Raw genomic sequence first — 26768 nt, 5'->3', positions numbered from 1 at the left:
GAGAAGGAGCCAGCCTCAATGTACTCCCCTCGACAAATGAAATGATATTTGCTAAATTCTACCAGGCTTCGGGCACGGTTCTACCTGCATGAATTTTTGGAACATCCTGAAAGATATACTAATACCACTGTGCGTTGCTTGAACACGCATTTTGGATCATTTGTAGTAACTATCTTTGTACAAATTGTTTATGAATGCCTTCGTAATTCGAAATATCTGCATTCAACGATGTTCAGCTTGAATCGTTTCAGAAACTTATTTTTGAAATAAGCGACAGGAGGCTGAAAATAAACATGGGGGCTTTTATCTACGATCTGAGTTTCTCGAATAAATTTCAGCAGTATGCTTGTGTGATTAATAGCAAAACGCATAAAAATTGAAACGTCAAAGCATTTCTAAGGTTAGTCATGTTCAGTGCCCTGATGATGTACTTATGTATAGCAAGCTCCTCGCTTGAAGCAGCCTAAGTTATTTGAGAAAACCTAACGTTTACACAACAATATATATACATCTACTTGACATATTTTCCAAACAAACTACAAACTGTCCGTATGTGGCAATTAATGCCTTGCCTAAATGTTTTGAAAGTGCATTTAGGCTTAACGATCGTCCACATATGCACTTAATAATTTATATGCATGAATTAGCCGGTAATTTCTTTTTCGTTTGTGTTTTGCATTGGGCTGCAGGAATATCGTGATAAATTTCTACATTTTAAAGGGGGACTTCTGTCATCTTTGCGCACTTCGAAATTTTTTGTTTCTCCGAGCAAACAAGATATGCTACACAGTCAGGTTCATTCATGTTTATTTTCGCTGCCTAAATGAACGGATACTCCGTGGTCACTCATCAAACAAGGTATATGTGACTAATTCATAAAGGTCAACGGGAACTTTAAGATATGATAAGATATGAAGAGGACGAAGACAAAACTCTCCACGCTCACGCTAGATTCTTCAAATTACTCTCACATTACAATCCCAGGGTTCTACTAGGAAACATAAATACCAAAGAAAGTGCAGAGGGAAATGGCACCGTGGTAGCTCAATTGGTATAGCATCCCCGCGAGATGTGAAAGTTGTGAGATCGTTGCCCACCTGCGGCAAGTTGTTGTTTCATCCACGTGCACTTCCAATTATTAATAGTTTCTTTATTTCATCTATCAGGCACAAGTAATTTGCCCTATGTTGTACTTGGGTTCAGTGTTTGTTGAATTTCCACATTTCTTCTCGTTTATCAAATTACTTTGACACTCTAATTCGAGTGCTTTGTTACTTGCTATTGTTTTCTGTCCTGTTATTTTTCTCCTTACTCTTTCCTCTTGCTTGGTCGCCTAGACAGCGCAACTGCTTCTGCGTGGTTATAGGCACATTACAACGTTCGTGGCAAGTATAAGAAGAGCATCAGGACAAACACGCGGTTCATTGAATAATTCTTTTTTCAAATTTTAACACTTGAATACACGAGGCTAGCCACAGGGACTTGTACATATGGTGCCTTGTACTTTCTTGTAGCGCAGGCTGAATGAGAGGGACACGGAAAGGTAAATCAGACAAACACACAGCGCTAACTTTCAACAACACAAAAGTTGTTTCCGCTTCTCGCACGTGTACTTGTACTCCTGCAAACGTCATAAGACAAGTAGACATTGCTTGGAGAATAAGAACAAAACCGGAAAAAGCATGCGCAGAGAATTTTTTATGGCCACGATGATTATAATGAAGGGCGTCCATTTCACGGAAGCAGATATAATCGAGCTTTGTTGTTGATGAAGAAATTTATAGCTTACTGGCGGATGCGCTTAAATTTTGGTGCCATGACGCCAGGCGGTCGTCGGGGTTTTCGACCCATTAGCCATCTGAGGCTTTTGCCTTAATATCGACAAGTTGCGCCGTGTAAAGCCCAAGCCTCACTTACTACGTTGCAAGGCGTCATCACGGCCTCACCTAATAATAATTTGTACAGGTGACACGGGAATCCGTAGCAATTGTCAATTATTGACCACATTTTTGACGTTCATCACTCATCACAGAAATTATATAACGAAGTCTTACATACTTCATTCCTCACTGAATGGTTTGGTGACATTGCGGTTGCTTTGTTAGGAAGATCAAAAAGTGGGCCGATGTTGCAGGATATATAGGAGGAAACAAAGCTATATAAGAAGCGCAGGTTTTTTGAAAAAACAATATTGTTTACGGTACATGACCACAGCAAGATACTGCAGTTTGTTAAGATGTATTTTAGTATGCTGAAAGAAGAGGTCTACAGAGATATAGTATGAGATAAATAAATTATACCTGTTCTCGTAAGGAGGCACAATAATAAGCAAGTGAAGATGCATGTTAGATGAATTTCATTTAAGACTATCGTTTGAATTCCTTCTTTTTCTAGATGCAACACAACTGAACACAGGTGGGTTTTGCTTTCCCGAGTGGGAATGCCTCATTGTATCAGTACTCGCTTCACGTGCAATACGATACTTTCAAGTGCGACGGTACCACAAGCTGGTCCACGTTACAATTTTACGCGATTGGCTTCGCTTTACGACACCAACGGTATGGTAACACTGAACTCGAAGCTAAAGCCATACTTTTGAGATGGTGTCAAGATTTGAGTATAACCAAAGTGTTATTTCTCTGCAACATTTCCAGCTTGTGAGCGTGGATTTGTAAAATTCAAAAGTACCATTTTCTCTCTCGAATTCTTTGCTCGAGGAGAATATAAAGCTGTCACTGTTATCGTAAATATGCGCCAAAAGGCACAAGGTGGTAAAGATGTATTTTTGCTTCCAGTATAAATTCAGGTGACAGGTTTTTGATGTTAAAAAGAATTCCCTTTAAAACACTACTGTGACGTGCACTTTCATCGCAACGTGTGTGATTTGAAATTGCGCACGTGGTTCCTGCGTAGCCAAAGGCAGCCTACAGCTGGTGGAAACTGTGGTGGACGAAAGACGCGAATGTAAATACTGGCGTCTATGCATACCTTCTATACTGTGCTGCCTGTAGCAACAAATCCCTATGACGTAGCTCGTTTATGCCGTTTCTAGCGTTTGCATTAAACATGAGACCGCGATAAATATTTAGCTTGTTTTTTATAGAAACATTAGTATTCATGACAAATTACTACGTACCCCAGTATAGGAAACCTCAAGGTTATCATCATCAGCCTGTCTTTACGGCCACGGCAGTACCAAGGCCTCGGAAAGCGATATTCAATTACCCGTCTCTTGCATTAGATTATATGAAGTATTCCTGCAATATAAGCATACTTGAAGGATATTCACGAGCATATGTTACGCCGCTGAACTCCATAAACTTTTCTGTGCCAGCAATGGAGCACGTCCACTTGGCACTAGACTGTACTCAATATACCAAGTGAGCACGAAAATATTAACACGGTGTTGCGTGGAGTACAGCTGTTTCGAGACGTATCTTAAAGGTATGAAGGAGAGAAACGAAACGTGGCAAGCGTAAAAACACAAGTGTACATTCTCTTTGCATGCTATGTGATTATAAATAACGATCACATGTGCTTGGCCTTTCACACAGTGACGCAGTCATATCAATAAAAACAGACTATTTATTATTCTTTCCTCAAATACACTCACTTCATTGAAGATAAGCACTTGCCAAGATTTGCGTCTACTTATATATTCTCAAAGAAAATACCTCATATTGTATTCTAATAGAAATTGCCAAATGATCCTTACATCGTAGTGTGCACATGATTTCTTACGAAGCACATCTGTGACGTGCCCATACGCAGAGCACAAAGTAAAAAACCCATTCTTCAATTCATTCACATCTCGATAGCTAAGTTGCTCTGATCTCTCACTTCCAGATATAAAACAAGGGTAAGAACTTACTGGGCCAGCTCGTCCAGGATTCATCTTTATGAGTGAAATGTGGTATTTCTTTCACTTCCTTATATGGTATTAACAACATAAAAAAGTGATACTCCTTTTCATCACTCAAGTTTAGAAAGACAAGATTACAGTTAAAAAAAATTCAAAGGAGGTAATTCAAAGGTAAATACAGGTAACTGAAAGGCATTATTATAAAGCACTGTTTGTCATTTGATATAGTGCGTCGGTAAGTTTGTATTGCGCAGTGTGGAATCTATAGTTATTGACTTAATTTTAAAAGACAAAGCCTTTCCTAACGAGTCAAAACCTTTTCGCATCAGCCATTATTCTAGCCTCTTTCGTTGGCCAATCCAAGAGATGGTGCAGCCTAAAAAAGGGCCAATATGTGCTACTGGTTATGTGCCCCACGTACCATTCGTTGCCATGATTTTCGGGACGAATATATAGATTACGTACAGATACATATATATGAAAACATAAATAAATTTGTCTCAAGGTAGGATAGAAACAGAGCAACGCTAGCACAACACATCGATACTGTAGCCATTGGGTTAAGGACGGAAGCCTAAGTAGGGGAAATGCCACGTCCTTAAGAACATCCCGCGTGCAAGCAAGTGCGTTGAAGCTCTTGGTGCGTTGTATTAGAACCTGAATCGCTTGAACACTGCAAGCGATATTTCGGCGTCGCCAGTTATTACAAATGAAAATTCCGATTGGTTAAGTCTTAATGCGTTTATTGAATAACATTACTCACATTACCTATACGATTCCTGTTTAGGACAGAATTTGCCTGCAGGTGGAAAATATCCTCTAGGTGCGTTCGTGATGCAATTGCGATGACTCGTGAACGGTAGAAGGTGCATTATAAGGCCTCGTTGCCAGAATAATCAGTCAGAACCCGTGTCACGATGACCGTCGGCAATATAGCGCACTTTTTTCCACAGTGGAAACGTGTTTTGCATCGAGACTCCTTTTTCGCGCTTCTGTAGTTACGCCTCGTGCAATTCAGTGGCATCGCCGCGATCCCTTCCAATGTCATCCGAAATGCACGACGTTTCACTGGATGCGAAGACACGATGCTTGTGAATTTATTCAGTAAGCGAATGCGTTCACGATTATACGGCCGACAAAACTACTATCATTACTTCCTATAGCTGTCTGCTCATTTGAGGTCGCAATCGATACTTTTCCTTTCGGGAGAAACTGCGACTTTTTTTAATACGCACCAGCTGCATGGTACACGGGCGTCTTGCATTTTGCCAATATGAAATGCGGCTGCCAAGGCCGGGAGTTGATCCACGACCTCGTGTTTAGCGATGCAGTGCCAATGCAACTAAACCAATCATCATGGAGGGTCATCAAGGGAGGTGCTTTGCTTGTTTGAAGAAATTGTACCAGCCTATGCTGACTCTCCAAACCCAGCTGGTGCCGCTGTCTTCGCACGGGTAGTAACCGTGAGAGGGTGGTTGAACAGTACCTGCTGTTGGGCAGTTGCTGCAGCGTGTTCCTCATTTAGTGCAAACATAACACCGCATGCTTTCTGAACACCGGCCAGGAGCTCCATCCAAACACGAATAGCACTGCAGCAAGGCGGGTGCGGATACGCGCGAACACTACGTTGGTGCAGATGTCGCAACATTGTGGAGCCGCGTGTGCGCTGCAGGCTGCAGCTCAGCAGGTGCAGTCTAAACATAGCATCCGATTGCAATGATAATGCAATCTCAAACTGTGGGCCCATCCTACAGGTTATGCAGTCAAACAGATTGTTCTCCAATTCACGCTTTGAAAGTAGTCGCACACCGAAGCTGGAAATGACAGCTCGAATAATTAGCCATTGCAAAGTAGCTTGAAATTATTCCAATGGTGACATTCACGTGTACTTTACGTGAGTCTTCTATCTCGCTAAGGAAACGCGTTGTCTCTCGTCGATTTCAACTGAACGTTGAATCACCTTCCAAAATTTATAGCTACTATTGTTGATTATGAGTATAAATGGAAGCTTAGGGTCACCTAAAATATATCACATAAAATATATTGTATATAGTCATGTCAGCAACTAGAGCAGAAGTGCACGGTAGTCGGCACCAGCGCTGTATTCGATACTTTTTTAAAAAAGCAGCCACGGCATTTTTAATCAATTGCCTTGTTTCTCGCGCACATAAGACTAGGCGTGCGGCCGCTGAGAGATGACCCAATGTGTGCATTCAGTGGTACACATATGTGCCACATAATGTATTTAGTTATCCTATTTACAAAATTTCACCTATCATAAGCGTGGTAAACATCTAAAAAATTATGCAGTCTTTCAAAAGAGAAATGGCTTTTCTTATTTCTGCGTCATTTAACCTAAAGCGCCATTTATTATTCATGCCCATGCACCATTTGGTGTTTCCACAGCTGATCTGCATATATTAGTTATTTTCATGTTGGCAGTTTTGTTTCTGTTTTCGATCGCCATGTTGTGGGTATATTTGGTTGGCGAGGCAAAAAGGAAAATTTGTGATGGCCACATTTTTCCCTGACCTCGCCCATTCGCATTGAGCCGTATTCTGAAAAAGCAAGGGATGTTTACAAATTTTAGAGCCACATTCTTTAAACCACATATATATTTAAAAACAAACATGCAGAAGTAATTTACTGCAATCAACGCGCATTTGGAACTTTCTCAGAGATAACGCGTGCTTTGATTTTGCCAAGGAAATACCGAAACAATGACTATAGTCAACGCGGCTATTAAAAATGTTCAAGATGAAATTAGCGCCGCCTACGTCTCGTGGCTGTGTTGTTCAGCACCTACCTCAAGCATTGACTTGATCTCTGTAGACAAGAGGACAGCTGCCGAGTAGGAAGTTAACAAAATCGCCTTCTGCTCCTATTCACAGTGAACGCGACCATGATTACTGGAGCTCGGTATTCCTGCTAGCGTGTTGTTTGCTGGTATCCGGCGTGCTCCTGTCTCTAATATTGATCGTGCTTCAGGCTTTTCTCGGTGAGTACGGGCCTTTTCGTTGCTCCTTCACGCTTCCACGAATGTACGCTTATTAATATTTGATTTTAATTTACGGCGTTAAGTAGCAGTTAACAGATAGACACAGGGTTTGCTATGTCCCGCTTCTGCTTGTCGTCAGAGGATAGAAAATACCGCATCATTCTCATGGTAATGCGGAATCGTGGTCGTGGCCATACTGCGTCGTCAACACCAGCGAAACGTCCAACCACGTAGTGAAGAAAAGAAAAACCACGCCAGTGGTCGCCACTCGTAATCAAACACACACGCATTTTTTACAAGTCAGGATATTATATTCTGAGGACCAGATTTTCATTGTAGCCTATCCACTTGTTAGACACGGACAGGATGGTGTGAGGATTGGAAAAATGTTAAATCTTGAACTGAACTGTGGAGAACAAGGGATGTCGCTTTAACATCCGTTTTGAGAAGCTGAGTTCAATCAGAAGTTCATTCATGAAAGCGCTTGATCCAGCGACATTGTTGTTCGATCACAGGTTACCACATTAAGGCTCCATCTTACTTCAGAGGTTTCTTTAGATTATACATTATTTACAGTGGTTTCCCCTTGCACTAATAGCTTGACCACCAGAATATATTCCATCAACAACATCAGAATATATTGAGGCCATCGGAACTACGGTGGATGGTTCCGGCACTTACCTTGCATGTGCAAGATGATAATGGGCATAAGACCCAAGTCACCTACCTAAATTCGCAATGGCTTTGCCACATGTGGTCCTTGCTAACAGAAAGAAACAAAGTCTAAAAGTGCCCATGTCTGGGTCTCATCTCAGGAAGAACACAAATGTTAAGAACATGTCTTAAGAATGTGTTGAGAACAAGAATGAGCTGATAGATTTAACACCCCTCAGATTGCATAAATTGCAATACCAGAGTCGGGAACGTGGTTTCCTTTGCATTTCGTAGGGAATTCTAAAGCAGTACTGTTGGCCACGCTCTAAAATTATATCTTTAATGCTGCACTATAGCACGGCATGCGAAAGTAGTGCTCCCAATCTTGGCCATTTGCACATTTCTACCGTGGTACCTTGGTGCCATCCACCGTGGACGTAAGGTGTCTCATATCGTAATGGTGTATCACTTTAAAACTGATTTTTTTTCTTTCCACACATCATCACAGTTTGACCTGACATGTAGCTTTCGACCAAGGGCGAGATGTGGGCAGTGTTTTTACATCAATGCCCTAACTAGAACTGCGGAATCCTGTAAGGCGCTGAAAGTTTCATGCAAGAGAAAAATTGTCACCCACCCGCCAGTAGGACGAAGCTCCAAAAGAAATCTGTACGGTTTTTCTTTCTTTTTCCTTTTTTCTTCTTTTTCTTCCCTCTGTCGGAGAAACCCGTATGAGTTTCCTGTGTAGCTTCGTTCTACGTTAGGGGTAGATGGCAACCTTATCCTTCTTTTGCGTGGTTTCTTATATTGAGGCGGTGATCGCCATCACTGAGCATTGTTCCCTAACTACCTGCGGGCACTCGTGGTGGAGCGCCAAACAGCTGGGCTGCTTTTGTTGATGAACACGTGTGGCATGGGTTGGAATCATTTCAGCACAGGAATATTAGCGCATTTCCTTGTTGAAGAGCGGAGTTAAGAGGATAGGTTGCCTTACTAGGCTTTGCAGGGCTAATAATGTTTGGCAAATCCACGAAATGTACGTCGAAATTTTTATCGACGGAGAAGTCAATAACCAAACCACAAGTATACACCACCGATATAGGTAGCACTCAAACTCTACCTCGAAAGTGTAAGTATTGTTTTCAGACCTGTCGAGCATTTTTTTTAGGAATCCTTTGTTGCCAAATAAATTTACATATTCATGTTTATACAGTCATCTGAAGAGATTTATTCCCCGAAAAAGATTTGCAGGAGCAATGCTACCGTGCAGGAATAGGGCAGGTGTTGCGACGTACCAAAACTTTTTAATGTTTGGCTGGCCCATTGTCTTGGAAGACAATTCCACCGGTTCACAAGATTTTCCGTAAGAAACGAGCTCCCCCTATACCCCCTCCTGACTTAGTGCCTGAAAAACTCCTAGGTTGACCGTGCAGCAACGTCACCGCACTATTTAGGTTCATAATTGATTGCACCTGTTCCCTTCAATACCACCTTTGTAGCAATGAAATTCTTGTTTACAGGTGCAATGATTGCAGCAATGGATCAGGTTCTGCGGCAGCCCGAAATTTTGTACTTGATGGCTTACCCGGTGTGTTGAAAGACAACTCCAGCGTTTCACTGGATTTTCCCTAAGAAACAACCTCCCCCTATTCCCTCTCCTCACTTGGTGCCAGAAAAACTCCTAGATTGACCGTGCAGCAACGTCACCACAATAGTCAGGTTCATATTGATTGCACCTATTCAATTATATACCATGTTTGTAGCAATGACATTCATATAAAGTCTGTATTTCCTAACAAACGAATATCTCAACGCCAGGAGCATATTCTACCCTGATGCACCAACTCATTCATTTGCGATGCCCAAGTTGAATTGTCAAGGTTGTCCGACTTGATTTCTTCCTTCAAGGTTTTGTCATGTATGGTTTGGCTGGCAAAAATTAAAGTTTCGGCGAGTTGTTTCATTGGAAAACAGCGAAAGCGGTAAGCGAACACTCTATGCATTAAGCTCATTAGCGCCGTTTAGCACTGTGGGCCTGAGGTCAGTCATTGCGGGGCAAGGTAGCTGCTTGTAGATAGAATCGATAGTAAATATGAATCAACATTCATGGCGTGTGAGTAGACTGCTGGTTTGTTCGACAAAATACCCCTCCTCTCCTCCACATTCCAGCGTCACTGTATGGTGGTCATCCTTAAGAATCTAATGTCCTCTCAACAAAAATTCACTCTCTTCGTCAATGGTATAATAGATTGTTATTTCGCATTTAGCGTAGATATTTGGGCGATTTGTGGTCTTCGTAAAAGCGCGGACAGAACCATGCAAAACAAGAGAGTGCACCTGAACCTTTCCACTGACACCAGACGGCAGGCCCCTGGTGCCAATACTGCAAACAAACAAAGTTCATAGTGGTTTATTTCTTTGTTTTTTTTCTTTTTAACCTAGGTAGGAGATTAGGCAATGTAATAGGAAGAGCTTGGTGCCGCAACCCACCGCTCCGTTCTAAAAGGGACGCTCATAACATCCATCCATCCATCCATCCATCCATCCATCCATCCATCCATCCATCCATCCATCCATCCATCCATCCATCCATCCATCCATCCATGCATCCATCCATCCATCCATCCATCCATCCATCCATCCATCCATCCATCCATCCATCCATCCATCCATCCATCCATCCATCCATCCATCCATCCATCATTCATCCATCCATCCATCCATCCATCTATCCATCCACCCACTGACGGTTGCGGCTTATCGTATCTGCAATGACCGGAGTCATTGAACTTCCGGGAGAAACCACTGAGGCCTCTGGAAATTGCCACTAGGTGCCTCTTTTGAGCAGTTCACGAGTAATAAACACATCTTATCGCTTCTAATAAAGCACGCGTTTGAGAAAATTGTCCTGAACGTGGAAGAAATTTTCTCAGTAGTGCATCCGCAGCCCATCTTTTGTGAGAAGCGATAACATATTTATCATTACAGGCTGCGTAAAAGACGCGCAATACAGAAGCAGGAATCCACATTGGGGCAGTGTGCGAGGCTTGTAAGATGGCTGCCAGATGCTTGATAACTGCTACCTCTGGAGCTTGACAGGATGCGAACGGCAGTCTTGTCATCAGGCACTGCCGTCAGGCGTCGTTGGTTGCATCTGTCCACAGGCTACCATGGTTTGCAGTTTCTCCTCACCGGTTGCTGGACATGATTCCCCTAAGCATGTTGCAATGAAGGCTACAGAACGCAGTGGTGCACATGAGCAACGAACAATCTACTAGAGCACTGATGAAAACCTTAAACTGACCTTCAAGAGCTGTTACAGAACGGACAAGCAGTCGAGACAGTAGAGCTGAGTTCGCTTTATTTATTGAAGGAACTGGTCAGCAGATGGAAGACACCTGTTTTCAACTGGACACCAGGTGTCATCCATAAACGCCCTACCATCCCCCCCCGCCCATAAGGATAACTGATCGCCTGTTGCCCTCGAATGCTGTTCGGTTTCGCTATTAGGAATCAAGTGGGAGAGAAGGTTGCGTCCCTCAACTCGCATCGGGTGTTCTTTCTCGTGTATTTATGAAGGTGATGGCGAAATGAAAGACGACAGCAAAGCAACGTACGGCAAAGCTACTAGTTCTGGAAAGAGCAGCGGCGGTGGAGGGGTCACGAGCACTCTGCGACAGCCGGTGAGTTGACTCGCAAAGCAATACCTCTCAATCTGCGCAGCTTTTGACTACATAAATCTAAAGTGATACTGCTGGTTAGCGTTTAAGTGTGCACAACAGAATCAGGTAAAGAAAAAGCAACTCAGTTTACAGAGTCGCTCCCATTAAAAATCCAAGGACAATTAAAATGTGGATCTTATCATAGGTTCAATTATCAACGCAGTCGCTATGTCCATTACCGACCGGTGGGGGGGAATGTGTCATTGAATGAACCGACGAATACGCAGCCTCTATTTGTGCTAGATGCATATGACCAAAAGTAAAATACAGAGACGAATATACCTTATATAGTACTGAAGAACACTAATGGCAGGGACTGAAAAATCGTCTGTGCACGGTACATTAACACAGTATATGTCGTATACTAGTCTATATACAAGTACTGCATATATTATGTGTTAGAATGAAAGCGCCATAATCGCCTATGTGCAACCGGCATGCCAAATTGTTGTACGAACGTGTATATATATATATATATATATATATATATATATATATATATATATATATATATATATATATATATATATATATATATAGCTTGTTTACTTTATGTCACTAATACTACACGTGCAACGTGTCGGCTCTTCACGTAGATGTTTAATTCCTTTTGCATTGTTATCTCAGTGTCGCAACCTTTTGGTACTGCGGTAGCATGTGGTTGGTGAAGATGTGGAATGCGTGCATTGTTGCCTCTTTTCGGAAATAGTGGAGTTTGAAGGGTCACGCAGAACTCAGCATACATTATGAAGCATGTAACCGCTGTTTGTATGCTTTCCGTGTGCTACTCCGTGTCAGGTCGGTTCACATTACATGACAATAAGTGAATGTCACTAATTTTACCCCTTAAGGGACAAGCAAAATAGTGATGCGTATTAGGAGGCACGCCGTAGTAGCCTATATTCTCGTTGACATTTTGACCAAGCAATACAGTTGAGGAAGTCAGATAAGTATGGAGATGATTCACTTATCTATTAGCATTACGAAATGAGTACGTAGAGTTGGGACGTGCTATCTTATATGATTGCAAAGTATATGGTGTCATAAAAATCAAAACATTCGCAGGCCTAAATGAACTGTTGTGAGTTTGTATGTGACAAAGGAAACTGGAGGCCTCTGAGAGAGGCCCTCTTCCTACGGCACACATAAATAAAGTGATTATAAAGATGGTTTCCATGGTGGTGATGATGATCTTTCTTAACAATTCCACCTGGAAACTGGCATCCTCTGCAGACACCAACTCCTGTGACATCCACCGGAGTGCAGCATCCTGTTACTAGGGAGCAGGAGATCATACCAACGCCGAACAAAGGGGTGCCACCGCAGCAACCTACCACACTGAAGATCACCCCAGCACCACCTACTCCAGCACCTACTACGCCAACCACACCAACGAAGCCAAAGCCCACAACAACCAAAGCGCCTCCTACTACGCCGCCTGTTACTACAACACCACAATCGACGAGACCTCCTACCACGCTTGCACGTACGTGTCCTAATCTATGTTAACAGTATATACCTAAGTACACACACACACACACACACACACACACACACACACACACACACGCACACACACACACACACACACATACATACATATATATAGATATAATCAGAAGAAACCAACAAAAAAAGACTCGAAGGACAACACATGAAATTACTTGTTCTTAATAATTAAACTATGGAAATTATAAATTAGTGGAGTTGAAAGTGCATAAAAACAACTTGCCGCAGGTGGGGAACGATCCCACGTCGTCGTATTACTTGTGCGATGCTCTCCCAATTGAGCTATCGCCGCCGCCACCTTCCCATCCAATTGGTAGGGCATATATGCGTTACTAATACAAGTAACCCTGGGAGTGTCAACCAGTGCCACCACTCACAAATCTTGGCGGCGGATATGAAACTTCCTTTCTTCCGCAGGCCTCACCAGTACCTGATGATTTTGGGTGAAGGCAACGGGTGAATGAATCCACACGTGCTACCTGAAGGCATTGATGTTGCCGGATTCGAAACCCTGTTATGTAATGAACTAGAAGAAAGGGGGTTAACCGAGGGGCCTGATATATATTGTGCTCTAATATACCAAAAAGCAACTTTTACTTCCTAAAGATATGACCAAGGGTCGGTGGTAACGCACATCTACACGCACAGAGTGCCGCAATTACAATGCACCAAGATTTAAAAAATATGTGCGAGTACCATGTAGCTGGACAGAACCATGGCAGTGTTGTGTTCCGTCGCTTGGAGATACTCAGGTTATGCTATATTACATACCACCTAATTACTTAGTTTTGTCTGAATTGTTCAGCTTCCCAAATATTATATTTAGAATAAGTGCCTCAATGATAAAGTTGTAGAACAACATGAAAATAACCGGATACAGCTTTTTGTTGCTCAATAGCTGCAACATAAAAGTATTTTTCCAAGCACGAACGAAGCCCGCAAACACCCACAAAATTGCCTTGTGACCGGCAGCTCGCCGCACACGGAAGTGGAAGCGGACCGGAAAGAACTTGACACAGGTAGAACACGAACATAGGTGTTCTCCTTCTGCTTGTGATTCCACCCCCCCCCCTTCACTGCCTTTAGAACCAAATTATTTCACCATATTAGTTCACCAATTAGTTCACCAAATTTCTCCAATAAAGTGGAGCCTGATATACGTATACACATTGAATAACTTTTCAACGCCTCGTTTTGATGGCCATATAAAACTCATCAAGCAAATTCACTGCTATAGAATTGCAGAAGTTGCGTCGTACCTTGGTAAGACGAAGCAGCGACTGCTGAGTGCATTCTTATAATTTTTTGTTGGAACTTTTATAGGCTGTCTTTCCCGCATACTTCTTTTTGACAACGCGAAATTTGAATCCTAGACAATAACAGCTCTAAAAAGCGGGAAATATACGCGCGAGAAGTTACAATCTGACTGTACTATATTACAAATTTGGCCTAACTTTCACATTGTTTATTTGAGGCAAATTCAATTTTCAAGTTGCCCTTTCTCGGTTCACTGAGTCTATTCAACTGAAACTATTTCTGAGCATGACACCAGATTATCAGTTTTGGTGTGTTCATTCCCGTAATGTGCGACAGGATGCCATCGTGTTTGGGTTATTCAACTAGGGCGGTCATATAGGCTTGTTGGTCAGTCAACATTGAAAGGTAGCTGTATAGCGCAACAAAAACACACAGAAGAAGAAACGAAGATGAAGACAGGCGCTTGCCTTCGTCTTCGTATCTTCTTGTGTCGTGCTTTTGTTGCGCTGAACAGATATCTTTGGATGGGTTGTTCACTTAATTTTCGTATCCCCTCCATAACAAGGCGCTTTTTAATACAATATTTGGATCAATTATTGAAGTTTTCCCCAAGTTTGAACGCGCTTACATCAAAACACGGGCTAGTTAAGAAAATTCCCCGAGTGAATGTTTGTTGAGAATACGCTCGCTTCAATTCATAAATATTAATATATATACTAAACTAATCGGCAAAATATTTTATTCGCAACTTTTGTAAATAAATAACTCTGAAAGTTGACTTCTTGGCTGCTTATCTGCTTATCCAGCTATCTGCATTTCCAGCTCAAGAGAATATTTGCGTTAGATACCACACACCATATTCGAAGTGTCACTTAAGGTAAAAAGGCAGAAATATTAAAAAATGTAACTGGCACCACTTGGTTATACATTCATGAACCAAGAATGACATTAAAAAGGGCGGACTCTATGTGTTAGTGTGTGAAGTTCTTGATTTTGTACAAAATGCATTCATAATTTGTGAAAAAAATACACATGTTTCAACGAATTCCGCGTATCCAGAGGAAGCCAATTACTTAAATAGGACTACATTGCTATGCGTTTCATTCGGCATATTGAGACCTAAAGCAAAGGGCTGTGGCAGATTTAGGAATTTAGGGAGAAGATTTCTTAGTACATCAAGCTTTTAGTCACTTTAACGAGACAGTTGCCTTTATATAGTCTTAGTGACGTTTGGGAGGAAGTTTAGTAAATTACACTGGCAGAGATTTGGGTGTATGAACTGCTTCGCCTTCAATTTAGGCAAAGGGGGCTAGGATATATTCTGCTTCATTTGCCGCTATTTCCAGGGTAAAACGAATGAAATTTTTTTAGCCATGTAGCTGGCGGTGCGGCAAAGACACAGCATCGGTGTCGTATTCTTCTAGAAAATCGGACTTCTCTGCAATTTTAACATTATGATCGCCAATTTACAAGTGCAGAACTGAAACATATAAGATAGGCAGCCAGGAACATTCAAAAAAGCGAGCTAGGTCGGTATCACAACCTTGATTGTTGCTCAACATGAAATTTGTTCACCCGCCGTTGTTGTGAATTGGCATTGGTGTTGTTCTGTTAAGCCCTGGACGTGGGAAAATCCAAGAATCTAATCTGATAGAGACATTTTGGGCTAGTAATTCGCGACTTTGTGGAAAATTGAGTAACAAAGTCACCAACACTGCCTTTAGCTCAAGTTCACAATTTCGTAACACTACATGGGTTTATACTTCTTTCTTCTTAATCAGGGAATACATAGGTATATATTTGCAGAGTTCATTTTGTTCTGCTGCAAGCTATACAACGTGTGTCAGAGTTCAATGACCCTGTTTGCTCTCTGACGTGGTCACACGCTATCATGGCGCATGAGTAGACTTTCTGTACGCCACGTCCCGCTCTGTGCAGCTTTAGTTGACAAGCCACCGCAAAGTAACGCCTACATCTGCACCGTGGCCAGTGATGGCGAGATGGAGATGCCAGAAGACGGGGTCTGCGACTTCACGTTCTACGAATCGCTGGAGAAGCCCTTCGAGAGACCGGGTGAGACGTCCAAGGGAAAGTTCGCGACCTTTCAATCCATGGCGACCAAGGGGCAAAAGACCCAGTTCGGCATCTCCATATTCGCATTGTAAGTTCAAGCTGTCTCGAGAAGCGACGGAGCAGTGAGGCCAAACAAAGGCAAGGCATGGGCCAATGATGCGAGAAACACGCATGATACTTTGAAATTTTTTTTATTCAACTAGGAAAAGAAATATATCCTTTCCGTACTCCTCAACAATTACCCGTTTGTAGCACAACTGAATTCCTTGCATGATATTGCGCTCAGACGTGCTCATTTTTTTTGCACAATATATCGGAAGGAATCAAATAAACTTATGTAAATGTCGATAATTAATGGTTGAACTAAAAAAACCTGAGGACACCAGCGCTCTTCTTATTAGCGGTTAAACGTAACACATTGATGTTCAACTAAACGACATTGAGTGGTCCTCCGACTCATTAATCTTCGCGGGAAACAGAGCGCGCTGAGAAGCTCGGCGCGTTTTGATTTCGCCTTAGCGAAGCGCAGTTAGGATGCAGGGACAGTTTGCGTGGACAAGCAACGCTTGAATAACGCAGGCTTTAGAGAGTGAGGTGATTTGGAGTGGCGGCAATGCCCTCTGCCTTAACGCTGCACCTGACACGCTACTGCGGTACCAAGTGTTTCCGTTCACCCGCTCGGTAGAGGAATGCTCGTGGCGTGGTTTCGCAGCTAATGCGAATTTGGGAGCCCTTTCGCTGCTACAAACGAGGGACGCAGGCTTCAACACCCACTGAACCATGCGGTGCAACGGTGGAGCGGTAGAACATCCGCCTCGCGTGCTAGAGAACCGTGGTTCGAATCCCGGTACCGCGCAATTTTCCACCAGATTAAAGAAAAAATCCTTGTGTTGATAAAATTGCATAAACAGGCCTGGGGTACGGCCTGGTACCGGTGACAAGAACCAGCAACACACTTCCTCACCGGAGAAGAGTTGGCCACCCTGGTGCAGTATTAGGCTACAACCTCCTATATGAATACAACAATAACACCCCGGCCCTCAGTCCCCAGTAGCTGCGAAGCAACTGACCACGGCGCCGGTCAGACCTGCGATGCAGTGGAGGGTGCTAAGAATCACTGGCTGCGGACAGGCCGCCATTGGAATATGAACCTGGCAACGTTTAACGCTAGAACGTTATCTAGTGAGGTGAGTCTAGCAGTGCTTTTGGAGGAATTATAGGGCAGTAAATGGGATATAATAGGGCTCAGTGAAGTTAGGAGGAAAAAAGAAGCACATACAGTGCTAAAAAGCGGGCACGTTCCTGTGCGACCGGGGCTTAGCGGAGAGACGAGAACTAGAAGCTGGATTCCTGATTAATAAGGATATAGCCAGTAACACACAGGAATTCTACAGCAATAACGAGACGGTGGCAGATCTTGCTGTGAAACTCAAAAAGAGGTACAAATTGAAGGTAGTACAGGTCTACGCCCCTACATTCAGCCATGATGAACAGGAAGTCGAGAGCTTCACGAAGGCATGGAAACAATGATGGGCAAAGTCAAAACACTCTACTCATAAGCGACTTTAATGCGAGGGTAGGCAAGAAGCAGGCTGCAGGCAAGTCAGTTGGGGAATGTGGCATTGGCTTAAGGAATAGCAGGGGAGAGTTATTACTAGAGTTTGAAGAACAGAATAATATGCGGATAATGAATACCTTCTTCCGCAAGCGGGATAGCCGAAAGTGGACGTGGAGGCGCCCGAATGGTGAGAATAGAAATGAAATAGACGTCATAATGTGCGCTAACCGTGGCATCATCCATGATGTGGACGTGCTCGGCAAGGTACGCTGCAGTGACCATAGGATGGTAAGAACTCGAATTAGCCTAGACTTTAAGAGGGAACGGGAGAAACTGCTTGCTACATATGAAGCTGATCAATGAACTAGCGGTAAGAGGAAATAGAGAATTTCTAGATGAAGCTATAGAACAGGTATTCGGCCTTACCTCAGGAAGAGGACCTTAGTGTTGAAGATATGAACGACAATCCCATGGGCATCATCAGGGATTCTGCAATAGAACACGGGGGTCACTCCGTTAGATAGGATGCTATTAGGGCATCGCATGAGACGAAAGACCTGATCAAGAAACGCCAATGTATGAAAGCCTCTAGCCCTACAGCTAGAATAGAACTGGCAGAACTTTTCAAGTAATTCAACAACCGTAAAACAGCTGACATAACGAAGTATAATATGGATAGAATTGAACATGCTCTAAGGAATGGAGGAAGCCTAAAAGCAGTGAAGAATCTATGAATAGGCAAGAATCAGTTGTAGGCGTTAAGAGACAATGCCGGCAATATAATTACTAATATGGATGAGATAGTTCCAGTGGTTGAAGAGTTTTACAGATGTTTATACAGTACCACAAGCACCGACGACGATAATCGAAGAGAGAATAGTCTAGAGGAATTTTAAATCCCACAAGTACCGCCGGAAGAAGTAATGAAAGCATTGGGAGCTATACAAAGAGAGAGGGAAGGCAGTTAGGGAGGATAAGGTAACAGCACATTCGTTGAAGGATGGCCGGCAGATTGTTCTAGAAAAATTGGCCCCCCTGTATACGCAATGCCTCATGACTTCGAGCATACCGGCATCTTGGAAGAACGCTCGCATAATCCTAATCCATAAGAAAGGGGACGTTAATGACTTGAAAAATTATATGCCAATCAGTTTACGGTCCGTTAACTACAAAGTATTTACTAATGTAATCGAAAATTGGATCAGGAACACGTTAGACTTCTGTCAACCGAAGGACCAGGCAGGATTCCGTAAACGCTACTCAACAATACACCATATTCACACTATCAATCAGGTGTTAAAGAAATGTGCGGAATATAACCAACCCTTACATATAGCGTTCATTGAGTAGGAGAAAGCGTTTGATGCAGTTGAAACCTCAGCAGTCGTGGAAGCATTACGCAATCAGGGTGTACACTAGCCGTACGTAAAAATACTGAAAAATATCTATATATGCTCCACAGCAACCGTCATCATAATCATCATCATCATCAACCTGGTTGCGCCCACTGCAGGGCAAAGGCTTTTCCCATACTTCTCCAACTGCCCCGGTCATGTAGTAATTGTGGACATGTTGTCCCTGCAAACTTCATAATCTCATCCGCCCATCTAACTTTCTGCCGTCCCCTGCTACACTTCCCTTCCCTTGGAATACAGTCCATAACCTTTAATGACCATCGGTTAACTTCTCTCCTCATAACATGTCCTGTCCGTGTCCATTTCTTTTCCTTGATTTCAACTAAGATGTCATTAACTCGCGTTTGTTGCCTCACCCAAGCAGCTTTTTTCTTCTCCCTTAATGTTACACCCATCATTCTTCTTTCCATAGCTCGTTGCGTCATCCTCAATTTCAGCAGAACCCTTTTCGTAAGCCTCCATGTTTCTGCCCCCTATGTGAGTACTGGTAACACACAGCTGTTATACACTTTCCTTTTGAGGGATAGTGGCAACCTGCTGTTCATGATTTGAGAATGCCTGCCAAACGCACCCCAGCCCATTCTTATTCTTCTGTTTATTTAGGTCTCATGTTCGGGATCCGTGGTCACTACCTGCCCTAAGTAGATGTATTCCCTTACCACTTCCAGTGCTTCGCTACCTATTGTAAACTGCTGTTCTCTTCCGAGACTGTTAAACATTCATTTAGTTTTCTGCAGATTATTTTTAGACCTACGCTTCTGCTTTGCCTCTGCTGGTTGGTGAGCATGCATTGCAACTGGTCCCCTGAGTTACTAAGCAAGGCAATATCATCAGCGAATCGCATGGTACTGAAATATTCTCCCTTAAATTTTATCCCCAATTTTTCCCAATACAGGTCTCTGAATACTTCCTGTAAACACGCTGGGAATAGCAATGAAGAGATCGTATCTCCCTGCTTGACTCCTTTCGTTATTGTAATTTTGTTGGTTTCTCTGTGGAGAACTACGGTGGCTGTGCAGCCGCTATAGATACCTTTCAGTATTTTCACATACGGCTTTTCTACCCCTCGGTTCCTTAATGCATGACTGCTGAGGTTTCGACTGAATCAAATGCTTTCTAGTAAATGAAAGCAATATATAAGGGTTGGTTATATTCTGCACATTTCCCTATCACCTTATGGATAGTGTGATTATGGTCTATTGTTGAGTAGCCTTTACGGAATCCAGCCTGGTCCTTGGGTTGACAGAAGTCTAAGGTGTTCCTGATTCTTTGTGATTACCTTAGTAAATACTTTGTGGACAAGGGACAGTAGGCTGATTGGTCTATAATTTTTCGTTTTTGGCTTCCCCTTTCTTATGGATTAGGATTATGTGAGCGTTTTTCCAAGATTCCCATACGCTCGAAGTCATGAGTCACTGCGTATATAGGGTGGCCAGTTTTCTAGAACAATCTGCCCGACGTCCTTGGATTGCGCAATTGGAGAGAGAGAATAGTAGTTTAAAAGCAGCCATTGACGGGCTTATCAAAGAGATAGCTGAACTTAGGAACGGCTTACCTTCCGGTAACAGCGATAGCTTAAGGCAGACTAGGAAACATGATGACTCGGTTGAGGTACCAAGGTCTGTGGAGGTCGCAGAACAGAACATGGTGGACGAAGAGACGCCTGCTCCGAAAAAGAGGGCCTTATCCTCGACCGTACAGATTCAGGGCAAAGTCGGTTCCGAGCTTAAAGCAATGATGGCGACATTGCAAGAAAGTGTAAATCAGATCAGTAGTAGACTGGAGCGGATAGAAGAAGGGAAAATATCACGGATCAGAGATTAGGCAAAATTGAAATATATCTAAACGAGACAGTGGTCCCTGTTATGGAGCGGGAGTGCACTCGGCCGCTAGTCCAGCGGGGTAAGTCGCCGAGTGGACTTGAGCTCAAAAATTGTTCACCAAATTTCCGTGGCAAAGATGGCTCTATTAAATAGTTCATTTAGTATTTGGAAGTGGAATTGTAGGGGGTTCAATCATAAGAAGGCGTCTCTGCAGCAGTTTGTTAGAACGCATGGTTTCAAGCCTCAAGTTATCATGTTACAGGAAACACTGACGTCTAACGTGACCTTAACGAATTTCAAAGCGGAAGTTAAGGATAATGAACAGGACAGAGGACTCGCTACTCTCATTAGGAGGAGGTTGGCGTATATTAGACACGATCTTCACATGGCAGATTGCAAGATTGAATATATTATGGTGGAAGTAATCTTAGGTCGGCAAAGGTCATGTCAGAGGAGCGTTTACCTGCTTAACCTGAACAGTAGCCCCCGGGACACGAAGCAGAGTTTCAAATCTCTCTTGACCAAGGCAACCAATCTGGCTAAGGATGAACCGTTGCTTATTGAAGGGGACTTCAGTGCAACATATCTGGTGTGGAAGTATGTTTATAGCACTAATAAGGGGGAGAGACTATGGCAGCAGGCACTAGACTGGAATTTAACTCTGATTACCGACCCCTCGTATCCCACCAGATGTGGCACGTCGACATGTAGAGATTCGACACCTGATCTCACTTTTGTTCGGGGGGTGGTGGATTCGTCCTGGTGCAATTCTAATATAGATTTGGTAGCGATCATTACATACTTATGATTACTTTGGTAGTGGCTAATAAAAAGGAGCGCACATTCAGGATGGTTGACTGGGATGCATTTAGGAAAAGAAGAGCGCAGAGAATCGATGATGAGGGAAATGAGTTGACCTTGGAACAGTGGACTAGTCAGCTTAAAAGTGACGTTGAGGCGTCCACTAAAGAGGTTCAGACCGATATTGACACGGAACACATGGATAGTCGCCTGGCACATTTGTTGGAAGCAAAGCAGTCGATGTTAGCGAGATGGAAGGGTCAGAGATTAAATAGAAGGCTTAGAAAGCGTATAGCAGTGGTTAATCAGGAAATTGAAGACCATTGTCAGGTACTGTGCAAGCAGCAATGGGATGAAGTGTGCAATTCTATTGATGGTCGCATTAAGAGGGGAGGCACCTGGAGTTTGCTCAGACATTTACTAGATGAGACAAACACTAAGTCTAATCAGAGGACTGTGATAGGTAAGCTGGTCCATCAGGCGTGTCGGGACTCCACGGAGCAGGAGTTGCTAAAGGATTTGGCTCAGAGATACCTTCCGTTGGAGACCTGGCACGATACACCTGATGTGGTTTTGGAATGTAGTGGAGACGAAAATACAGCTATGGATGCGGAATTTAGTGAAAGTGATATAAGGATGGCGCTGCAGAATCTTAATGGTCGATCGGCATCAGGGCCGGATGGCATTACGAATAAAATGCTGCGGGATTTAGACGATGGGTCAATTGAGTTCCTTACGCGGCAGATCAATTGCCTATGGAAGGAAGGCTCTTTCCCGGAAGAGTGGAAACTGACAACTACTGTTCTGATACCGAAACCGGGGAAGGCCATAGGGCTTGAAAATCTCAGACCCATTTCCCTGACGTCGTGTTTGGGAAAAGTCATTGAGCATGCCATTTTAAATAGGCTAACGCGTTATGTTGAGAGCAATGGGGTCTTTCCGCACTCGATGATAGGATTTCGGCCTTGGCCTCTCGACTCAGGATGCTATGATCAGGATTAAGCATCAGATCCTTGACCGGCGAACAAGGGATACTAAGGCACTAATTGGACTTGATGTGGAAAAAGCTTTCGATAAAATCCAACATTCTTTCATTCTACGGGTGCTATCGGACTTAAATATGGGGCAGCGGCTTTTCAATTTTGTCAAGGCTTTCCTTACGGATAGAAAGACACGTCTCAGGTTTGGGGAGATAAAATCGGAAGTCGTTAAATTGGGTTGCTGTGGTACTCCGCAGGGATCCGTACTCTCGCCTATGTTATTCAATCTGGCGGTGTCGAAGTTGGCTAATAGACTGGACACTGTCCAGGATATTGGCTATTCTATCTACGCGGATGACAATACTATATGGAGTGTCGGTGGTAGTGATGGAGAGCTTGAGGCTAGGCTGCAGCAGGTGGTAACGCTTACGGAGGAGTATCTGGGTCTCATGGGGCTCAAGTGCTCCACTAAAAAGTCGGAGTTGTTGATGTTCAAATCTAAGAAGGTAGGTCGTAGGCCGAGGGGTTGGGTACCGGAAGTTGAGCCTTGCATTAGGATTCATACTAGGGAAGGGTCGGTGATACCCAAAGTTGAAGCAATCAGGGTCCTGGGTTTTGTACTTGAAGCGAACGGATCGAACATTAGAACCATTCAGCGTATTACCAAGAAAACGGAGGAGGCCATAAGACTTATAAGAAGGATCTCTAATAGGCATAGGGGTTTAGGAGCAGAAGGTGCGATGCGCTTAGTTCACGCATTTATTATGTGTCATTTCTCGTATGCGGCAGCTATGCTAAATTGGAATAGGGGTGAGAAAAATAAATTGGAAGCATTAATCAGAAAAGCCATCAAGTCTGCGTTTGGTCTGCCTATGACTACGTCAAACGATATGCTGTTACGACTGGGTTTGCATAATACTTTAGATGAAATTGCTGAGGCTCAACGTACCGCACAGAGGGAGCGCTTGCTAGGTACACCAGCGGGTAGGTATATATTAGAGCCAATTGAAGAATCGGTGGCTGTGTCGCACGAGAGGGCGCCCCTACACGAGTTGAACGTGAACCTTAGGGCAAATATCATGGTTCGTCCATTTCCGCGGAATGTGCACCCCGTGCACAATGTAGGGAGGCGGGTCGCGAGAGCTAGGGCTTTGTTGCGAGAGGCAAAGGATCAGGAAGAGGAGTCTGCGTTTGTTGACGCCGCATGGATTAATGGTAAAAATGCTTATTCGGTGGTGGTAGTAGATGGCAAAGGGAGCGTTAGAAATGCTGCTTCCATTTATACCAAAGACCCGGGGGTTGCTGAACAGGTGGCTATTGCTCTAGCACTAATCGATTCTAGAAGAGTTTTGGTGTTTAGCGACTCACGATCTGCGATTACAGCCTTCTCGAGAGGACTTGTTGCGGAACCGGCTAACAGACCGCTGCAGGGTAGGGATATCACTTCGCATACCGTTACTTGGTTCCCAGCGCACATGGGGACATGGGGACAGCCCCGCGTAACCTCAACGAGGTGGCGCACAGGGAGGCACGAGGATTAGTGTGCCGTGTACTCCCTGAATGGGCTTGATCTCCCGCTCCTGAGTACAGGGACCAACTGTTAACCTACACCGAAATCACCAAGCACTATTACTTAGGGCGCAGGGCATTCCCGTTGCCACATCCTAAATTAAATAGGCCGCAGGCGGTTACATTAAGGCTTCTGCAGACACGGACGTAGCCTAACCCGGTCATCATGAATAAAATTAATCCGGACTGCGGGGTTTCAGTCTATTGTAGTAAGTGTGGGTGTTTGCTCGATTTACAACTCATGCTGTGGCGCTGCTTGGCGTTGGCCGGTGATGGTTCTCGAGGTGAACAGTGGTGGCAGCGAATGCTGCACAGTGATGTGCTGGCGAACCAACTCAGGGCTGTCCAGAAGGCCCGTGTAATGGCAGAGAGGCTCGGCCTCTCTGTACCGACGTGGGAGCGGCCCGCATCAGTCCCAGACTGATCCCTCAGGACCTCAATAAAGTTCTACATACCATACCATACCAACTGTTATCCATGCTCAATGATCTGGAGAGGCAAAGCAAAAGGGTGGGTCTGAAAATAAAATTGAAGAAAGCTAAAGTAATGTTTAACACTCTCAGATGAGAACAGCAATTTAAGATAGGTAGCGAGGCACTGGAAGTGGTAAGGGAATACTTCTACTTACGGCAAGTAGTGACCATGGATCTGGATCATGACTGAAACAATCAGAAGAATAAGAATGGTCTGGGCTGCGTTTGGCAGGCATTCTCAGATTATGAACAGCAGGTTGCCATTATCCCCCAAGAGAAAATTGTATAACAGCTGTGTCTTAACTTTACTCGCTTACGGGGCAGAAACCTGGAGGCTTACGAGAAGGGTTCTACCTAAACCGAGGACGACGCAATGATCTATGGAAAGAAGAATGATGGATGTAACGTTAAGGGATAAGAAAAGAGCAGATGAAAAAACGCGCATTATTGACATCTTAGTTGAAATCAAGAAAAAGAAATGGGCATGGGCCGGACTTGTAATGAGGAGTGAATATAACCGATGGTCATTAAGGGTTACAGATTGGATTCCAAGGAAAGGGAAGCGTAGCAGGGGGCCTCCAGGTTTCTGCCCCGTACGTGAGCTTTGTAAGACACAGCCGTTAAACACTTTTATCCTGAGGGATAACGGGAACCTGATGTTCATGATCTGAGAATGCCTGCCAAACGCACACCAGCCCGCTCTTATTCTTCTGATTATTTCAGTCTCTTGAACCGGATCCGTGGTCACTACCTGCCCTTAGTAGATGTATTACCGTACCACTTCCAATGCCTTGCTACCTATCGCTACCTACCCACCTCCTGTCGAATGAAGTATTGACCAAAGTTCAAGGAAGCGCAGCGAAAAGCAAATCTTCCTATGGCTACCTTAACAGCATTCCCATGGAGAGTTCGAAAAAAATTGGAGGACGCTTAAGCTTCGCCTTCAAGAGTGGGACGCGACAGCGTTCCTGTCGACCCGCCAAGGGGTATAAGACAATGCGCTACGGCACAGCGATCACTTACGATGCGCCCCGCATCGGACTTAGCGCCCACCTATCACGCGGTGAGCGTCGAGCAACGCAGCGTTCGGCGCGGCAACGAAACGTGCGCCTGAGCGAACGGAACGAACCAAAGAACTCGGTGTCTCGGATGGGAAACGATCTACGCCAGCCAAACGTCGCGATCGGCACGGGCAGAGAGATAGATAGTAATCTAAAGAAAGGACCGGGAGCACGGCGAAGCGTCGTCAGGGGAGAGGGAGTCCCGCGACGCGCCTGGCAGCGGTCCCAATGCGCGCGCGGCGCGCCTCCTGTCGGGGCAGCGCCGTACATTGAGAGGAGGGGGTCTTCTGTGTTTGCCGCAAGATGTCTCTGCGTGTGCGGAAAGCGCAGAAGAAATGCAGCGGAAACGCACTTCGCAATTCGTGTAATTGTGACTCCTGTACGTTACATGTTCATAATTACCGATATACACCGCAGTATAACTTTCCACGGCTCGTTTCGAAGGCAACACCGCATTCACTAGAGGCGCGTTTGCACCGCTTGGAAGCATCGAACTCGTGGCTGAGTGGTAGCGTCTCCGTCTCACACTCCGGAGACCCTGGTTCGATTCCCACCGGGCCAATCTTGGAAGTTGCTTTTTATTTATGAAGCGCCGGCCGTGATTTATCGCTCACGGTCAACGCCGCAAACGCCGACGCCGACACCGACGCCGACGACACCGGTTTTTCTGCGACACGAGCTCCTTAACGTATCGCGTTAAAAATGAAGCCTGTGAGCACTGCCATATTCGTGTTAATTAACGAATACATGACCCAATAAACCAGTAGATACATCCCCATACGCATCTTTATGAAGTCCAATGAAACCTTAATAAAATTTCAAAACATGTACAAGGGTTCGTGTTTCTTTATTTAGATAAATTATTAGCTGCACAGAATTTAGGCAATCATCTATGCGGGCATTCTCGGCCAATGCTTCGTTGTAAATATGTGCCACTGCGGCATATAGGGTAAAGAACACCTTATTGTATTTGTGAATTGCTCTTGAATTTCCGTGCTCCCCTTCTTATCCAT

The 26768-nt window shown here is 44.0% G+C and overlaps 1 protein-coding gene across 6 annotated transcripts in view; it reads left to right on the top strand.

Annotated features, from left to right (window-relative positions):
• LOC135921763 (uncharacterized) overlaps positions 1-26768 on the top strand; it is a 238070-nt gene that overhangs the window by 16815 nt on the left and 194487 nt on the right. For 3 of the 6 annotated variants that reach the window (XM_070523495.1, XM_065456062.2, XM_070523496.1), the window contains 6 exons: positions 2395-2415; positions 3847-3859; positions 6754-6860; positions 11094-11197; positions 12470-12722; positions 15941-16163. In XM_070523495.1, coding sequence (XP_070379596.1) covers positions 2395-2415; positions 3847-3859; positions 6754-6860; positions 11094-11197; positions 12470-12722; positions 15941-16163 — 721 coding nt within the window. The remainder of the gene's footprint in view (positions 1-2394; positions 2416-3846; positions 3860-6753; positions 6861-11093; positions 11198-12469; positions 12723-15940; positions 16164-26768) is intronic. The other 3 variants (XM_065456063.2, XM_070523497.1, XM_070523498.1) reach the window with 1 other exon arrangement.

The sequence above is a fragment of the Dermacentor albipictus genome, chromosome 8, assembly GCF_038994185.2.
Source record: "Dermacentor albipictus isolate Rhodes 1998 colony chromosome 8, USDA_Dalb.pri_finalv2, whole genome shotgun sequence".
NCBI lineage: Eukaryota > Metazoa > Arthropoda > Arachnida > Ixodida > Ixodidae > Dermacentor > Dermacentor albipictus.
The sequence above is the reverse complement of the archived record's forward strand: the minus strand, read 5'-3'. Positions and strand labels throughout refer to the sequence as shown.